The sequence below is a fragment of the Lytechinus variegatus genome, chromosome 7 (genome assembly GCF_018143015.1).
Source record: "Lytechinus variegatus isolate NC3 chromosome 7, Lvar_3.0, whole genome shotgun sequence".
Lineage (NCBI taxonomy): Eukaryota > Metazoa > Echinodermata > Echinoidea > Temnopleuroida > Toxopneustidae > Lytechinus > Lytechinus variegatus.
This window is the reverse complement of record NC_054746.1, coordinates 16,606,382-16,625,428: the sequence shown is the minus strand read 5'-3', so window position 1 is coordinate 16,625,428 and position 19,047 is coordinate 16,606,382. Positions and strand designations below refer to the sequence as shown.

Genomic DNA, 19,047 nt, shown 5'->3' with positions numbered 1-19,047 from the left:
GTGAAGATAATTTCGGGCCCCGTCCCGGCGAGAGTCGGATCCGCCCTTGTGACACATACACATCGGAAAAAATGGCCGGTGCATGCCCCCCCCCCCCCCGAAAAAGCAAGGATCCCCAGTCCCCCCGGAAAAAAAATCCTAGCTACGCCACTGCCAAAATTTCGGGGGGGGGGGGCAACTCACTGTCCCCTTGCCACCGCCATTGGTCTGGGGCGAAGCATCCGGAATATGGCCTCTTTTTTTAATCAAATCGAGGGAACATATACCACACATATTAACTTCAACGCAGTTGCGGAATAAACGAAATAATTTGAGGCAGCACAACATAGCAAATGTGGAAAAATTTGTAACAGTCGCCAGCGTGCCGAGCGAGCCAGAAAAAATTGGCCTTTTAAAATGATTTTTAAATCAAATTCTAATTATTGTGATAGTATACTTCAGCCAAAGTAAACATGCTTAAATTACGTATCTCGCAAGCGTAAAGCTTTACTTCAGGTTAAGATAGGTTATTATAGGGAGATATAACAAGCCCTTGGCTAGGGATTTTTTTTTGCCCCGATTGCGACCATTATTGAATGAAATTAAGCAAGCTTATATAATTAAATAGACGCAATCCACCTTTCTTCCCGATCTTAATATTTTTCAATCCTCGGCAGCCCGGTGTGTTCTTGTCCCTTCATAATCTGATTTTCCAATTTAGGCTTTGGCTCTACCTTCATTTCCCGTTTCTTTTTGCCTCTTTCTCCCATTACCACCTACCGCTAGTCTGCAGGCCCAGACCCTGATTGGAACTTTAATCTACAATGTGCCTCCACGCAAAGACTAGCACATGCAAAACTTTCTGTGAGGGCCTTCAGTCTACAAGGCATTACTGTAGTAGGCTGCAATTCAGACCCTTCACTCGAGTGAAGGGACAGCAGATTAACTTACCGCCGTATACCGGACCGCGCCCACTCTTCAGCTTTCGGATGTCACCACCCACAATAAGGGCCTGTCTCAGTAGATCATGCGTCCATTACAAAAAAAATACTGAAAATTATATAACAAAATTAACCGCTAACACCTCAACATAATATGCTAGAGATGGATGAATAAATAATGAAATATATTCTCCGTCACGGAAAGAAGATAAAACTATAATTGAAGAAAGGTTGAAGAAGAAGGCTTTAAATACGACGTACTCCTAATAAAATTTCATAAAATAGGATCCGAATAATGCACAAACATTTTCATTTTCTATTTTTAATTTATAAAATGGTAAAACACGATTTTTTTACTTATTCCTTTCGCACATAATTGATATGTGTTGATTACATTAAGAATTTATTTTTTTTCTCCCTCTTATCCGTATAGTCGGCACAATCGATATGGGCACGCTTTACATATCAAATGTGCTTCTAATAATGTATTTGTCAATATTTCTTTCTTTCTTTCTTCTTTGGGCCGTGGTCAAGCCCTTAGCTCTATACAGTGCGTCCCAGAATAAACGAAACCGAGATTTAGCGATCATTTATCATAACTTAATCATAAATAGATTAGATAAATGACCTACCAATTTAAAGCTTAGAACCTCCTCTTTCATCTGGTATTACTTAGATTATTTCTCATTCACGCATGAGTGAGCAAAAACAATTTGAAAAGGGGATACCAAAAAGTCACTTGGCGGGCCGTATCTGTGTTTTAAAAAGAAAACCACATTTTTAAAAAGTTCAATATCTGCTCTTTAATTTCATACCTCAATTACAGAAAATGGTCAAGAAATAACAAAGTTCTGGTTATTTGAAATAAGGCTTGAATTTCAATAATTTCAGAAAATGAAGAGGTTTTACAGGCTAGCGTTCAAACTCGACACTCCGTTTTGTTGACGATCAGCCATGCATGAAGTCTTTTGTTACCGTGCGATAGCTTCTGTGGGAAAATACAAGCATTATTTCGAGGGATCATAACTTTTTTAATTCTCGACCATTTTCTGTGATTAAGGTATCAAAGAAAAGAGCAGATATTGAACCTTTTAGTCATGTGATTTTCTTTTTGAAATTCAGATACCCCCCGCCAAGTGAGTTTTTGGCATCCTCTCTTCGAATTGTTTTTACTCACTCATGCGTGAATGAGGAATAATCTAAGTAATACCAGATGAAAGAGGAGATTCTAAGCTTTACATTGATAGGTCATTTGTCTATCTTATTTATGATAAAGTTATGATAAATCATCGCCAAATCTCGGTTTCGTTTTTTTTGGGACGCACTGTATAGGGTTCTGCTATAGATGCTCTTTCGTGATATCTCTGTGACGGTCTTTTTCAATGTGATGGCACTCAGTAAATAATGCAATTAATCAAAATACATTTTGGCGTAAAAAAACTTTTTTTTCATATATAGATATTCATGCATGCATATTAAATTCATAACCATACATAAGTTGTGATACCTTTTGTATACAAGTGAATACATCTTATAAATACTAGGGCCTCACCTTATAATTGACATTTCCATATCTATTGGAGTAAGATTGCACCACGTTGGTTACCAATTTAACTGCTTTCTCCAATTATTTCACATAGTATTCTCAGAAACCAAAATCAAGAAACTTATAACTTTTAAATTCTAATTATGTATAGTATTTTTCAAATCAATTCAATAAACAATGTGAGATATAATGTTAGATAGTAAATGGTGCACGCTTTACACGTCCTCTTCTATATTTCATTAGAAGTAGGCCTATATATACATGCATGCATGCCAAACATTTACGAGATGCACAGCGTTGACGCTCTAGGACAAGTCCACCCCAACAAAAAGTTGATATGAATAAAAAGAGAGAAATCCAACAAGCATTACATTGAAAATTTCATCAAAATCGAATGCAAAATAAGAAAGTTATGACATAGGCCTAAAGTTTCGCTTAATTTGACAAAACAGATATGCACATTCTGGTGGGTATGCAAATGAGAAGACTGATGACGTCATCCACTCACTATTTCTTTTGTATTTTATTATATGAAATATAGAATATTCTCCTCATTGTCAAGTGAAACAACGATTGATTCTTCCCTGAGCATGTGGAATTAGCATTGTTTACTACGATTCAGTTAAGTTTGTCCTCAATGTCAAATCTGTAAAAAAAATGAAATATTGTATAATTCAAACAACGAAAATAAAAAGAAATAGTGAGGGACATCATCGACTGTCATATTTGCATGTCACTGAGTTGTTTGCATATCACTCTTTTGTTAAAAATACGCAAAACTTAAAAATGTCTTCACTTTCTTATGTTACATCCGATTTGGATCAAATTTTCAGCATTTTGCTAGTTGAATTTTTCTCTTATTCAAATCAACATTTCTTTGGGGACTTGAAAATCGGCTTGGATATAAACATTCATTTCCAATTTTTTAAAGATGTTTGGGCGGGAGAAAATACATCTTAAGCGAGATACTGACAACCTGGGCGGGAGTTATTTAATCTCAAGCGGGAGAACTAAGATGTTGCGAAAATGGGCTTTCAGCGGGACTCGGAGTTGGAGTCTCGATCGATCTGCTAAACCATAGAGCTATTATGGCTAAACCGTCGGGTTGGTTTCCCGGCACAGCCCTTGGCCAGGGCATTTTTATCTACATTATTAATCAATAAATGAAAATGTTTCACGCATTATTGATACAACGTGTGCACGTCTTTTAATTTTTTTTATATAGAAATTGATCATGTTTGAGTGCGCGTTTGTGTGAGGAGGGAGGGAGGGTGTGTCAGGCGCGAAGCCAGGGGGCGGTCGCCCCCCCCAAAAAAAAAATAATAAAAAAGAAGGGGAAAAAGAGAGAAAAGAAAACGGGAAGGGAGGAAAGGGAAGAAAGGTAGCTTTGTGTTTTTTTTTCTTTTTATTCTTTTTTTTTCTTAAAAGATAAATTTATATATGAATTTTTCTTCCGAGCTGCGAGCGGTTAAATGACAATATTGCAATTCTCCATTGTTTCCCCCATCCTTTGTCTAACCCTCTTTTTCCACCTCAGGTAAATGTGTTTCTTACTGGTTCAAGTTCAAATGTATAGGGCATGGAGTTAGAGTAAGGTTAGGCCAAAGTTATGAAGTTATCTTTTTTTAAATTGATCGCGCAACTTCTGGTCGGGTCGGCTCCGGGCGGGTAAAATTTTATATCAATTTCTGCCATCACCTCCATAAAGTCAACTTCTCCTGCTTTTCAGCTCATTACTAAACAACCATAATTTTGGGGCAAACAGGTTCCTAAAATTCGCGTCGTATTAAATAAAGAAGTAAAATATTTTTTTATCAAATTCTATTAAACTTCATGTCATTTCCCTTCACATTCATCTCCTACCCTGTTTTGCGCCCTCACTTCGAAATTTTGAATGACACTTAAGTTTCTTTACAATTAAAAATGAAGCACTTCAGGATAAGTCAAAGAAATTAGGAATCCTCTTTTTTATTTAATTTCAATAAATCACAGAAGTTTCAACTTTTTGCGCACTAGTTCCTCGTAAAGAAGTTCAATAATCTTAGAAAATTAGAGCCGATGGCGGTATTAGAGGTATCTGCATTTGATGAAACGTCTGCCCTTTGAAATTTTAGAGTTTCACTGCAGTGCTCTGCGCGGGGCTGAATATCTTTCTCCCGGCATATATACACTTCTTCTCCTCTGTTTTGCGAGTTAAAGATATGCACTGTCGCTTAATTGTTTGTAATCAAATCTGATCTTTCCAAGGGAAGTATTCAATATATCTTTGAGAAGACCCTTTAGTCGGGACCCTAATTTTCATGGCAAAACAATTGATAAAACGCTTTAGCTTCCGCGCTTCGCGCGAGGGTATTATTATTCTAATTTCCTCCAATGTATTCCTTTTTTGTGCGTTCACAATCACTTTTTGAAAATTAATTAAGGTTCATGAAATGTTCAAAATCACAATAAAGTCGACTGAATTGGAGCTGATATAGGCACTAGAGACAAGAGAGACGGTTCCCTTTCATTTTAATTTATGAAACACCAAAAGCTTCGCGCGGGAGGGGGAAACTCCCCCTCCCTGCACGCGCTCTGTAAGTGTTGGCACCTTTGGTTGGCACGCTTCGCGTGCATTTACCGCCCCCTCCATAATGAAATCCTGGCTACGCGGTTGTGTGTGTGTAATAATGATAAAGGGTATCGACAGACCTTACAGGTTTCACGAAATTCAAATATTTATAAAATACATTTTATATAAATGACATATTTTAGAACTATTACTCTACTACTCTTTCAGGCAGAGCAAACAAACTTAGGTCTTCGGTCACTATAAAGCTCATGACTGAACTCAAATATTTATCTTATGCGGGATCTTATGGTATCCGAGGAGTATAGATAAAGAGTTCATAAATTACATTTTAACCCCATGCAGGCATAGACAAGGTTGAAACTCGTAAACAAATCTCCTTATCCCCCAAACCCTAAACCAACTCAGAGAGCAAATGTGCTTGCTCGTAATCATAATCCACGCAGCAACTTTGCTATGCTCACTCTTGACACGAATTCGACGCGGGGCGGTCAGACCGTCACAAGGGATATACTTTATCAGAATACAGAATTCAGTCGATATCGTCTTGTTGAAACTCTCCAACCATGGCAGTTAATCGACCGTACTGCCTCGCTCTGGTCGTCATCGTCGTCGTCGTCATATCGTCGACAAACGCCTTCGACGTCAGATCCAACTCAACTTACTTTGGTGTTTCTCTGAATGGAGTTGAACTCATACGCCATTCTCCAGATGACCCATTCCTTTATGTCGGGTCAGGAATACCAACATTTGAAGGCCAATTTGGCAATTATGATGTCGAGGATTACATTGAAGAACGTATCGCTCTTGTCGACTTTGTTGCTGATGGTTCAAACGTTTTCACTTTTAGTCGACAAAATATGTTACAGGTCAGATAATACAATAACATATTTCTTTCCTATTTTATAAAATGTGGGCATTTTAAAAAATGATATATTATTATTTTCATAACGGATTTTTTTTCTTCTGAGAATGGCAATGTTGACATTAAAGCTTATGTGCTTATGTAATTATAGTCATAATACAAGTAATATATTTCAGAGGGAAACCTCAATGTATGCATTATTTTCTTTTATTTCAAAATCATAATGCAAAATTAATGCCCGGAATTAATGGCACTCTACTTCATAGTGACAGATCATGTTTAACTCGATATCTTTGAATACCGAAATGAGGGGAAATGCCGGATCGTTATGAACATATTTCCCTTTTCGTGCTTTATGATACTACATGAAAAAATACACTTCGATGATATTAATGGATCATTAATAGAAGATATGATGGTAATTTGCTTGATATTATAATCATATTTCCATACAGAAAATATGTCTACATAAACGAAACTATGTCTTCCAAATAAAAATGCGTTCTTTATCTGATTCTTCTTTCTTTAATTCTCTCCCCTTTTCTTCTTGTTTTCCTTCTATTTCTTCCTCCAACGTGTGTGTGTGTGGGGGGGGGGGATAAGTCTGGCGAGAGTCTGGATTGGGATGCAACGATATGATGTAATTTAAAAAAGGAAATTACAGAGGTATTTGCAAAAGCCCTTGTTCAAATAACAGTGATGCACGTAATCAAATCATGATTAATTCAAATTAATTAATTGATTAATTAATATTTACTTATGTATCTATTTACTTTTATTTATTTATCTATTTATTTATTTATTCATAATTCATTAATACATTTCAGTGTCATAAATCTCTCCCTCTTAAATCTATGAACGGGTCGCGCACCCATTTCACTTTCAAAAATAAAAGTCGGCCTACACTACGATATTGTAGATGACCAATGTACCCAACGGAAAAAGAGGATTCTGCTTAACCATGTTAACATTGCCCCATGCACGTAGCACATTAAATCGCTAAACTTATAAATGAAGTTTGATCTTTTAACCTCTGCCCAGTTCTCAATCATTGAGTGTTGCTTAGGTCTTGACCCTTTAAAGGTAAATCGCTGGTATTATTTGGGTTGCGGATATTACTGTTTGTTCCAGAAAGTTCTTGGCCATTATTTTTTTCATGCCTCGACCTTAATTGTGTGAATTACTGCAGCATGCAGGAAGACCAATATTTCTCTGATTTGAAAAAAAAACAAGAAATGATTAAAATTTGAAAAGAATTGACCTTCATCGATGATAAGTTTTTATATAATAGCCACGATGTGACATTATGGAGAGAGATATATATATATATATATATAATTCCACTTCTGCAAAGGAACCATATAATTTATTTGCACCAATGTTTATTTCTTTTCGTGAAACAGTTGCCAAAGTATATGAGATATAATGATAACTGATATTCGGATACAATGTTTATTTATATCTTGTAGCTAAAACTCCGAAGATGTATATGTGGCCACGTATAGTTCAAAGTAATATTTTCAACTTTCTTTGGGGAATAATATCATTTCGAGATGACTGAAAGGATTATACATGTATCTTAAAGGGATGGTCCGGGCTGAAAATATTTATATCTTAATACATAGAGTAGAATTCACTGAGCAAAATGCCGAAAATTTCATCAAAATCGGATAACAAATAATAAAGTTATTGAAGTTTAGATTTTAGCAATATTTTGTGAAACAGTCGTCATGAATATTCATTAGGTGGACTGATGATGTCACATCCCCACTTTCTGTTTTCTTATATTTAATTACATAAAATCATAAATGTTTCAATATTTCATACTTGTATGAAATATGTATGTTTCCTTGTATGTCTCCCTTATAATTTGCAGCAATAACTATCTAATGCACTAAATCAGTTGTCAATCCAATTTTTCTAGTTCTTGGAGGAAAAAAATGGAATAAACCTAATTTCATATAATAAAATACAAAAGAACAAGTGGGGATGTGACACCATCAGCCCACCTAATGAATATTCGTGACGACTGTTTTCACTAAGTATTGTTAAACTTTAAAATTCAATAACTTTGTTATTTGTTATCCGATTTTGATAAAATTTTCGGCATTTTGCTCAGTGAACTCTACTCTATTCATTAAGCTAGACATACTTTCAGCCCGGACCATCACTTTAATATGATGATAGAGAATATACGTTGCAGCATAATACTACACAGCTTCATCCAATGCAATAATTTCTTTTCGAAAATATACAGAGAATATGCAGCAGCAAATGTATACTCTTATACAAAGGGTAAACATGATAAATATGCCCATTCACATAACATTATACATCAATGTAGGGGAGATTGGGTTAGTTGGAACATTTTTGACAAAAATGGCTGTAAAGTCCAAATAGATTTTATAAAAGAAACAATCAATATATCAGCTTAAAGCATGTATCTAAGGGCTTCAAATGTACCTATAAAATTCTTTAAAGGATGCTCCGGGCTGAAAATATTTATATCTAAATAAATAGAGTAAAATTCATAGAGCAAAATGCTAAGTTTCCTCAAAATCTTATTACACATAGCGAAATTATTGAATTTTATTAAAGTTAAGCAATATTTTGTGAAAACAGTGATATACACATCGTCATGAATATTCATTAGGTGGGCTGATGATGTCAAATCCCCACCTTCCCTTTTCTTATGTTATTACATAAAAAAATAATAGTTTTATTTTTTTCATCATGTGTGAATGATATGTCTTATTAAATAAGTGGCAGCAATGAATATCCAATCAGTTTTCAATCCAATGTTTTCAGTTTTTGAAGGAAACAATTTGAATAAACATAATTTCATCTAATAAAATACAAAAGAACAAGTGGGGATATGATATCATTAATTTGCCCATTGAATATTCATAAAGGCAAGACTAAAACAACTATTTCATTGGAATAATGCAAAACTTTAAAACGTCATAGCTTTGTTATTCCTTGTCCGATTTCGATCAAATTTTCAGTGTTTTGTTTGTCTGATTTTTTTTTCCAAATAATATTAACTCGTCCTCAGCCTGGAGAGTCCCTTCAACAGATATGGTTACTGAAAAAAAAATCCACCTTGAACAAGACCCATCTATAGAGTGTTCAAATTTCCCCCATATACATGGTATGGGGTAAGTCGGAACACTCCACAATGCTCCATGGTCTATTCAGAATTATACTAAAACTACTATATGGTTTTAGCTTATTTGCTTATTTTTTTAATTTCAAAATAATTTTCTTGTTAACTCTAGTTTTCTATTACACATTATATTGATAATAGGCTACACCCTGCAGCCTCACGCAAGCCGACTGTGTTAGCAGAATTCTGCATATTATTTTGTGTGCGTTTGATTTTACCAAGGAGATATCTGATTTTACAAGCAATTTCATGTACTTATGCACCAAATTTGCATGGCATTTAATCAGATAATTATTTAAACAATGTAGTCTTTTTAACTGTAACTCAGTAATAAAATGGATATGGAGGATGACACTGTACACTCTAAAAAAGGATTGGTCAAAATGACCAATCTGTTGGTTAATATGTGTCCGACCGATAAAATTGGTCAAAAGCAACCTTGGTTCAAATCGACCAAAATTTTGGTTGATATTGACCAAATTTATCGGTCGGACACATTAACAGATTGGTCATTTTAACCAATCCTTTTTAAGAGTGTACATATGAAAAACAATTGGCTTTCATGACAAATGTATGACGCCAAAATCTTATGACTCATTAGGAAGGGGCAAAGTTGGGGATGATTATATGAGGAAAACACACCTTAACTGTACTTTGAACTATATATCTATACCATACAATAACAATTAAAGGTTAGAACTGAATGAATGAAAAGGTACATTATGCTAAGAACTAATGAACATATAGTATCAAACATGAGATACAAACAAAGTGTGGTACTCGGGGTGGTACTGTACTCAATGAAATGCACCTAGCATGTAAAACAAAAATACATTGGGTGATTCATTTGGCAACTAATTACTAAATAATCATATTGCAGTTAAGATTTTAAACCAACACATTTGCTGTTCCATATAGCCCCTTCAATTTTGTTCCAACTAACCCCAGAGGCCCATGTGACATTTACTAGCTTACAGCACAAAAAGGGACTTCAACATGGCATACTAATAACCTTATTTTGTAGCTTGGTACAAGTGTCGATAATATACCCCAAACTGGCTAACTGAACTAGGTTTCTCTGAGATAAAAAAAAAAAGTTTCTGAAAGAAAGAAAAAAGTACTCAGAAGTCGATAAACAAACATTCCTTCCTAACTTCACCAGGCTTGTTGCACATTATGTTGTCTGTAATATGGTGGATGGTTGTTGATAATGGCAATAAATTGAGGGCCGTAGTATGGGTGTTAAAGAAAATTACAATGTTTCAACCCCGGGGTTTCAACTTATCCCGCTTTCCAACTAATCCCAATCTCCCCTATGTTAGCCTATAATCTATAGACGGAGGTTCCCCCGAACAGAGTTCGGAGGATACTATGGATTTGGCCTCGTCGCGCCGGGTCCGCCGCCGCAGAGATTTCCTTGTGAGCGCTCTATCAGCTGCATTTCTTCTCCGATCGTCTTCAAATTTGGCATGAAGGTTGAGTATGGTATAGCGAAGAAGCCTATCGATTTTGGTGTGGGTGGAGGTCACATGGTAAGGTCAAAGGTCATTTTCAGGTCAACATTAAAGTTTACATGCAAGACTCTACTCGATCCGCAACCGTATTAAGTGACTTTTCAACCAAAATTAAATGGTAGATGGAGTGGAGGGGCCTGCAATGCATGTTATGCTGTAGTCGGAAGTCACATGGTAAGGTCAAAGGTCATTTTCAGGTCAACATTAAAGTTTACATGCAAGACTGCGGAGTTAGGTGTCATAAGAGATCTCTTATGACACCTAACTCCGCAACCGTAAGTCACTTTTCAACCAAACTTAGATGGTAGATGGACTTGGGGGATCTGCATGTGATGCTGCAGTCGGAGGTCACATGGTAAGGTCAAAGGTCATTTTCAGGTCAATGTTAAATTTACATGCAAGACTCTCTAATGACACCTAACTCGGCTCCGCAACCGTAAGTGACTTTTCAACCAAAATTAAATGGTAGATGGAGTGGAGGGACCTGCATGTTATGCTGTAGTCGGAGGTCACATGGTAAGGTCAAAGGTTATTTTCAGGTCAATGTTAAAGTTTACATGCAAGACTACCTTATGACACCTAACTCTGCAACCGTAAGTCACTTTTCAACTAAACCTGGATGGTAGATGGACTTGGGGGACCTGCATGTTATGCTGCAGTCAGAGGTTTGTGACGGACGGACGACATTTGGATCCCCAAGTCTCGCCTTCACCTCTGGTGGGCGAGACAAAAAGGGATACCCTCTATTAGCTTAGGTATAAACGGCAGGGCTCGCTGAGTTTGCCGGGAGGCAAGGGGACCGTACCCCCCCCCCCCCTCATAAAAAGGGGGAGAGAGAAGAAAAGGAATTTTAGGTGAAGGGAAATGAAAATAAAAGGAAAATTGAAACGGGACTAATGAAGAAGGGGAGAAAGAGACCTTACCGAAACGCTTAATCTGTTCCCCCTCCTCCATGAAGTAGCGAAGGGGAAGGTGGGGGCAATGATGCATTAAAAAATGAAGACGTCCAGGGCCGTATACGACCTAGTCCTCATGCTGCTTGCTCACCCCTCCGAATAATTAAAAGAGAAGCACATAGTAAAAAAAATATAATAAAACGAAGGAGATGGAGGCGGGAAAGAAGATAAATAAATGCGGGAAGAAAAATAGAAAAATTAGACAGAGAAAAAGGAAAAGCGTTTACGAAAGGTGGTGTTAATTTCCCCGAAAAATTGTGAACCTCGAGCCTGTTGTTCCGAATAAATGGCTGTTGGAAATAATAAGTCAAAAGATATAGGCGGTCCGATGAGAGAAAAATAAAATGAATATATGAAGAGGACAAAAATAAATAAAAAGGACGAAGAATGAAGAAAATCAGAGGAGGGGGATTTGCAAATTGCCTAAGGGGAACAAAATTAATATCTCGCGTACGCGGTTGCATTGTCCGTTTAATGAGATACACATTTAATATGTTTAGAGGATGTAAGACAGCTATCAAAATATAAAAGAACTTATACGTTACTGGTCGCGCTTCAAGCATTCATTATTTTGAATAAAATGAAATACCCCTCTTGTTCACAATTATAAAAAGTAATTAAATTATAATTAAATTAATTATAGTGAATTTTATTTCCCTGCATTTTCTCATTATAGAGAAATGTCCTAGGCGTATATTGTATTCCTTTAATGTGCAGATTTGCAAATAAAGTGATATATAACAACTGCTCCTGTACAGGGGCGCATTTAAATTCATATTTCATATTTAATTTCCTCTGAAAGGAATAAAATAAATGAAAGCATATTCATCCCATCTCTCGGTAAAATTAGAAATAATCAATGATCATTGAAGCATTGCGAGTTACGCTTCAGTGACCACAACAAACTCTGAAAATATATAAATTTGACTGCACTTAATAAATTATAATCATTCATGCTAGACTGATCATAATCTGCAAGTATGTTTAAAACAAAGGCTATTATTTTCTCTTTCGTAAGATACTGTGTATATGGTACAATTCATTAGATTGCAGGTTAGGAGTTCAGACTTCCAGGCCAGCATCGGGGTACATCCACTCATTTTTTAATGTTGTAATTGAATTTGATTTAATTGAATAACTTTATTGTCCTTAAAGGAAATGATTTTTTTCACTTTTTTACACACAACTCATGTAGATACAACGTATATATACACAGAACAAAACAAAAATGTGTATACAGTATCCCATTCTATTGTATTATGTATGATAATTCGATTTTGATGTCATCAACTCCGAGCAGAACACTCTTCACTTTTGCCTGTGTGTCGGCTGTGTGTACATACAATGAAACTGTATCGGTTTTGATGAATTGTTACATATTTTTCTGTATATATTTGCCATTATATTGCATTATATATGATAATTTGATTTTGATGTCAACTCCGAGCAGAAAACTCTTCACTTTTGCTTGTGTGTATATATTATATATAATGAAACTGTACAGTCTTTTGATGAATTGTTACATATTTTTCTGTATATTTTTCTTGCATAACTATTCATAAGCTTTATCAACTCTTAAACTCAGGTTCAAATCCGCTTGGTGAGTGATGCTTCTGAATCTCCATACGTTGAGTTCACAAGTATAGCTGACGGCATCAATCGAATCTGGTTACGGCTTGTAGCAGAGAAAGATGAACATGTATTTGGTGGAGGATCCCAGTTCTCTCATTTCAATATGAGAGGGTATAAATTCCCAATCTGGATTCAAGAACAAGTAAGATCGCAATTTCATATATACCTTTCCTTGATAATTGGTACATGTTTCATCGCATGTTGGTGATTTCAAATTATTTCCTGATAAACAAAATGCAAAACTTTGTTGCAAGCAAAATAAAGACGGAGATCTGCTCCTGTATTTCCTGCTGTTGAGAGAGAGAAAGAGAGAGGGGGGGGGGGGGCTCTACCCTGTGACCAAAAAAACTTGACACCTCACAAATCTTCAATTTAAGGAAAAAAATATATGTGATGAACGCATAATCATTATATATGGCTGGAAAGAATATTCTCCCAAATAATTTGATACCATATTCATGTGGTATGTCTTCATGCTTGGATAATCAGTAGGTATTCTTTGCAGTGATATAAATTTTGGTTTGTGCCAAAATGAGGCATGACTGCAATGAATGAATCCAGATGCCAATTACTTTGCCAATGATGTCATAATGCTACATGAGTTAGTAAAATTTGAGAATTGATACTGAAAATTTGTTTATTAAACAATTGATATGTAAATAATTGAAAAGGTGTTTTGAAATGGATTTTAATGCAACCCTTGTAAGATTACGACACCACTGACATCTGCATTCTTTCATTGCAGTCATACCTTACTTTAGCACAAATCAAAATTTACATCATTGCAAAGAATACCTCCTGATCATCCATGCACTGACTCATAACACATAAATATGGTATCAATTATTTGGGAGAACATACTCTTTCAGGCAAATATATTAATTAGTGTTCATGAAACATTTTTTCCTTAAATTGGGGATTTGTGAGGTGTAAAGTGGTTTTTTACTCACACTGTATAGCTGATGTTAAAACAAGATGGAAGCAATGACATTCTTCCTTGTTCTTTTGATGAGATAGATCTTCCTTGACTCTTAAGAAGCATGTTTGATATAATGTTGCACAAGATCAAAGAAGTAGTTTTGATCCACAAGATTTACACATTTATTGCCGTAATATGCCATTACCATGGCAATTCAGTTTCCAACACATGAACAAAATATCTTGCCCATCTTTCCCCCACACCCAATGTTTGTGCCAAATTTTACGAACACTGGTCAAAAACTGAAAAGTAGTTTGATCTGCAACATTTTGGCATTGACCGACTACCAGACCTCATGCAGATTCCTGTATGTACCCCCTTCTCACTTTGTTCATCGGGGTATAAAATGTACGGGGAAGTGTATCATTTGCTTATTGTATTGCATTACAAACTGAAGTTTACATTTTAGGGACAAATAAGAAGATAAAAAAAAAATCTTCCTAAATACTTAAATTGTGAATGGGGCAGATCTTGTCCATGTACTTTCATTTTCTTAGAATGAGACAAACCCATATAGAAAATGACTAGACAAACACCTTTATTCAATTGTGATGATATACCAAACATGACTCACAAATTGTTTTTGTTTTCTGATGTTTTCATCAATTTGACAATAATCAAGTGCAATCTATAGGTTTCCTAGTTTCTATATGAATGGAAACGACTGACCACATTTATTACATCATGATTAGCTTATTTTTGAGCTTCTGACAGAACACGCTACTTTATTTTCAACAGGGAGTTGGACGAGACAAGAACTACGAGATCACATTCAAAGCCGATCAGCGGGATGGTGGAGGTGGTGACTACTATACAACCTATTGGGCTCAACCCACCTTTGTTTCCTCTCGTCTCTACTATGCTCACTTCGACATTACCACCTACTCTGAACTGGACTTTCGAGCCGATCACTTCCACGAGATCCACATCTGGGGAAACGCTCTCAGCAAGTTCCACTTCTTTACTGGAAGCAATTACACCGATCTACTAGGGGAGTTAACTGGGTACCTTGGAAGACAACCGATGCCTCCTGAATGGATCTATAATGGCACTATCTTAGGAGTCCAAGGGGGAACTGATCTCATGCTTCAATACATAGACATGGCTGAAGTGAGTAAAGAATAATCTTATCCAACTGTACATAAAATGTCATAAATTTGACCTTATATTGATTTCTCAGGACTTCTTGACATTTAAATGCATGTTATATTTTATAATTGCAAAAGAATTAAGTCAAGCACCAATGATATTTCTTCAAGCAATTAACAGTCAGCCATAACTTGACAAGTGTGAAAAGGATGCCTGTCATTCATCCAGTATCAAAGTGGCATTATCCTAATAAAAGATGACTGATATGAATGACCAGAGATTATGCCTATTGAATACCGGCACTATCATTTGCTTTTTGAATGTTGTCTAGCTATTGGAACTACTGTAAATTCCTTCTACTTTGTACAGGAACATGGAATCAAAGTGAGTGGAGTCTGGATCCAGGATTGGGTTGGCCGTATCACCACGTCTTTTGGAAGACGTCTGTTCTGGAACTGGGAGTGGAACCCTGAGCAGTACCCCAACCTTGATACAGTGATACCGCAACTCAAACAGCGAGGTATTAGGGTGCTGGTCTATGCCAATCCAAACCTCAACAGATTAGGGAGTTTGTATGAGGAAGCAGCAGCAGGAGACTACCTCATCAAGAACATTTCTGGGGATCCATACATAGTTGATTATGGTGAATTCTTCTGCGGAATTGTGGACTTCACAAACCCTGCGGCTGCTCAGTGGTACAAGGACCGTATCATAAAACAAAATATGCTGGACCTGGGTGTCAGTGGTTGGATGGCTGATTTTGGAGAGTACCTCCCTATAGATGCAGTGTTTCATAGTGGAGCTAAGGGTACAGATATCCATAATCAATGGCCTGCCATCTGGGCTCAGGTGAACAGAGAAGGGGTGGAGGAGGGTGGCAAGATGGGTGACATCCTATTTTGGATGCGTGCCGGCTATACAGGATCCCAGAGGTACAGTGTCATGACATGGGCTGGTGATCAGTTTGTTGACTATGGCCTTGCTGATGGCATAGCATCCGTGATCCCCGGTACCCTATCTTTGGGTATGTCAGGGTACGGAATGAACCATTTCGACATAGGAGGCTACACATCTCTCTTTGAAGTCACCAGGACTGAGGAACTCTTTCTCCGTTATGCCGAGATGGCGGCCTTTACTACCATGATGCGTACCCATGAGGGTAACAGACCTGATGAGAACTGGCAGTTCTACTCAAGCTCACACACCATGTACGAGTTCGCCCGCCATACCAAGATATACGTGGCCCTCAATGACTACGTCAACAACACCCTGCGTGAGAACCATGAACACGGCATTCCTGTTCAACGTCCACTCTTCCTGCATTATGAGGACGACGAGCGCACCTACGACATCCAATACCAGTATATGTTCGGACCGGATCTTCTGGTTGCTCCAGTGATAGAGCAGGGTCAAGAAAACTGGGATGTTTATCTTCCTGTAGATGACTGGATATTCCTTTGGGATGAAGACATCACCTCGGATGGCGGAGAGACCATAACAGTTCCCTCTCCAATGGGTTACATACCAGTCTTCTTTAGGTCCCAATCTCCATGGGCTGACACTTTTAGACAGTTGAGAGACATTGAGGCAGGCAAGTACTATATTTCTCTTAAAATGATATGATACACTCCCCCAAAATAAGTAAATTCACTAAAATTATATGGAACAGTAAATTCTTTGTAAGTTACAATTCTTTGTGATAGAAACATATATACGAACTGCAATTTTCTTGTAGACACAATTTACCAGTACATGAAAGAGGTTTGAATATGGTTGACACACACACAAAAAAAATAAATGAACTGCAGATGCGTTTTCTGGAGAGCATGAAACACAATGGTAACTGTAAAGCATTTGTCAAACCTCATAACATCTTTGAATGTTTCAGTTAAATATGAGAATACATTCATATTTCATGTACATCAGAGGAGCATTTCATGAAAGGACATGTCAGACGTTCTATCCGACAAGTCCCATTTTATCGGACAGTTACCATAGTTACAGTGCTCAGCCAATCAAAATCAAGGAAAGATGTCAAACCTGACAACTTGTCGGACAAAAATGTTGATGAAACGCCCCCCAGAAAATCAACTATAAGAAGAATGCAATGATTGTAATGTACTTTTGATGGCCTCTTGTCCAGTCTGGGGACCAATTCTCCCTATTCACATGCATTGTAATGAGCATGATTGAAGATATTATCTCATCTTTTTTACATTTGCCTCATTCTTTCTCTTTATACAGTAACAGTAACTCCGACCGAACAGATGACGACTGCTGGATGTTCCACTATAACGGCATCATATTTACTTCTCGCTTTGTGTTGGACCCTAATGGCATTATTGTGGTAGCTATCCACATTAATTTGTCAAGAAAGTCTACCCTAAGCAAGACTATAAATATGTTTTTTTTTGTAGAATCATCTTCTCAGCTATCTCAAGGCATAATGATGATAATAATGTGTACAAATTGAGCATGCACTGTCCAGGAATGCTCATTGCACTAGAATCCAGATTCAACTTGTTATTCCCAGCATGACTTGTAAAAAAATGACTCTTGCTATATAAAAAATAACATAGTATGTAACATTATAATCAGTAGCTTTCAAATAATAATCATGATATATATTCAGTAGCTGTAGTTGGATAGAAGATCTGAACAAAACTAGCATGTTGGTGCCATGGTGATGACAATTTTGATAGCCCATACTTTTTTTTAAATGGACATCAAACCCTCATCTCTGGTAGGTCAATTCCTTGCAATCATGGAAGATAATGTGTTTTCACAGAGTCAACTCATGCAGGAGAAGTAAAACTATCCATTAAAATTTACATATAATGGCCAATCTTGGTTCCTGAAGATTGCTTGTCTTGCTCGAAAAAAGAGAACATCTCTTCACATGTACTTCAAGGAAATGAAGAAATCTTTGTTAAAGATCAACACATTTTGTATAAGAAACAGTTTGGTGCATATTCTTCCAATAAATCTGTAATAGAACCTTATGACATGAGATATTGGGTTGGTTCTGTCATAATAAAAACTCTAAACAATGTTTTAAAGGGATGGTCTGGGCTGAAAACTTCTAAATCCAAATAAATAGAATAAAATTGATGTCACGTCCCCACTTTCCCTTTTCTTATTTTATTACATGAAATCATATGTTTCATTTTTTCAATGTGTAAATGATGTGTCTCCATTTTGATCAAATAGGTTGTGGCAGCAAATAAATAATGCACTTAATCAGTTGTCAATCCAATTGTTTAGTTCTTGGTGGTAAGTTTTTTTGAATAAACCTAATTTCATATAATAAAATACAAAAGAACAAGTGGGGATATGATGTCATCAGCCCATCTAATGAATATTCATAAAGACATGCCTAGAACTGTTTCACTGGAACAATGCAAATCTTTAAAATTCAATAACTTTGTTATTTGTTATCCGATTTTGATGAAATTTTCAACATTTTGCTTTGTGAATTTTACTCTATTGAGAAATAAATATCTCCAGCCTGGACCATCAAAGTGTTTTTCTGCAATAAGCAAAACATGTGACCCCATTGAGACTGTTCCCATAGCAACATAACCACTGTATGTGAGAGAGTTTTGGAAACCAGTTCAGGAGATGGTGATGAGGATGTTAATGAAGCAATTTTCTAAGCTGGTTTTTTGCAAAGTGGTTTAAGGGAATCCAGGGTCCCGTAACACAAAAGTTAGCAATTAATCGTACACTTGTTTTCATGATTGATTTGTACATTGTAGTCGATGCAATCAATAGTATAAAAAATGTCCTATGTTCATTGCTAAGCTTTGTG

General features: G+C 36.5%; 1 protein-coding gene across 1 annotated transcript; it reads left to right on the top strand.

Annotated features, from left to right (window-relative positions):
• Positions 1-5,473: 5,473 nt before the first annotated feature.
• On the top strand, positions 5,474-17,769 carry LOC121418576 (sulfoquinovosidase-like). The gene is made up of 5 exons (XM_041612512.1): positions 5,474-5,904; positions 13,122-13,310; positions 14,886-15,257; positions 15,606-16,827; positions 17,481-17,769. The coding sequence occupies exons 1-5, from the start codon at positions 5,602-5,604 to the stop codon at positions 17,585-17,587; spliced, it is 2,193 nt and encodes a 730-aa protein (XP_041468446.1). The 5' UTR covers positions 5,474-5,601; the 3' UTR covers positions 17,588-17,769.
• Positions 17,770-19,047: the final 1,278 nt, after the last annotated feature.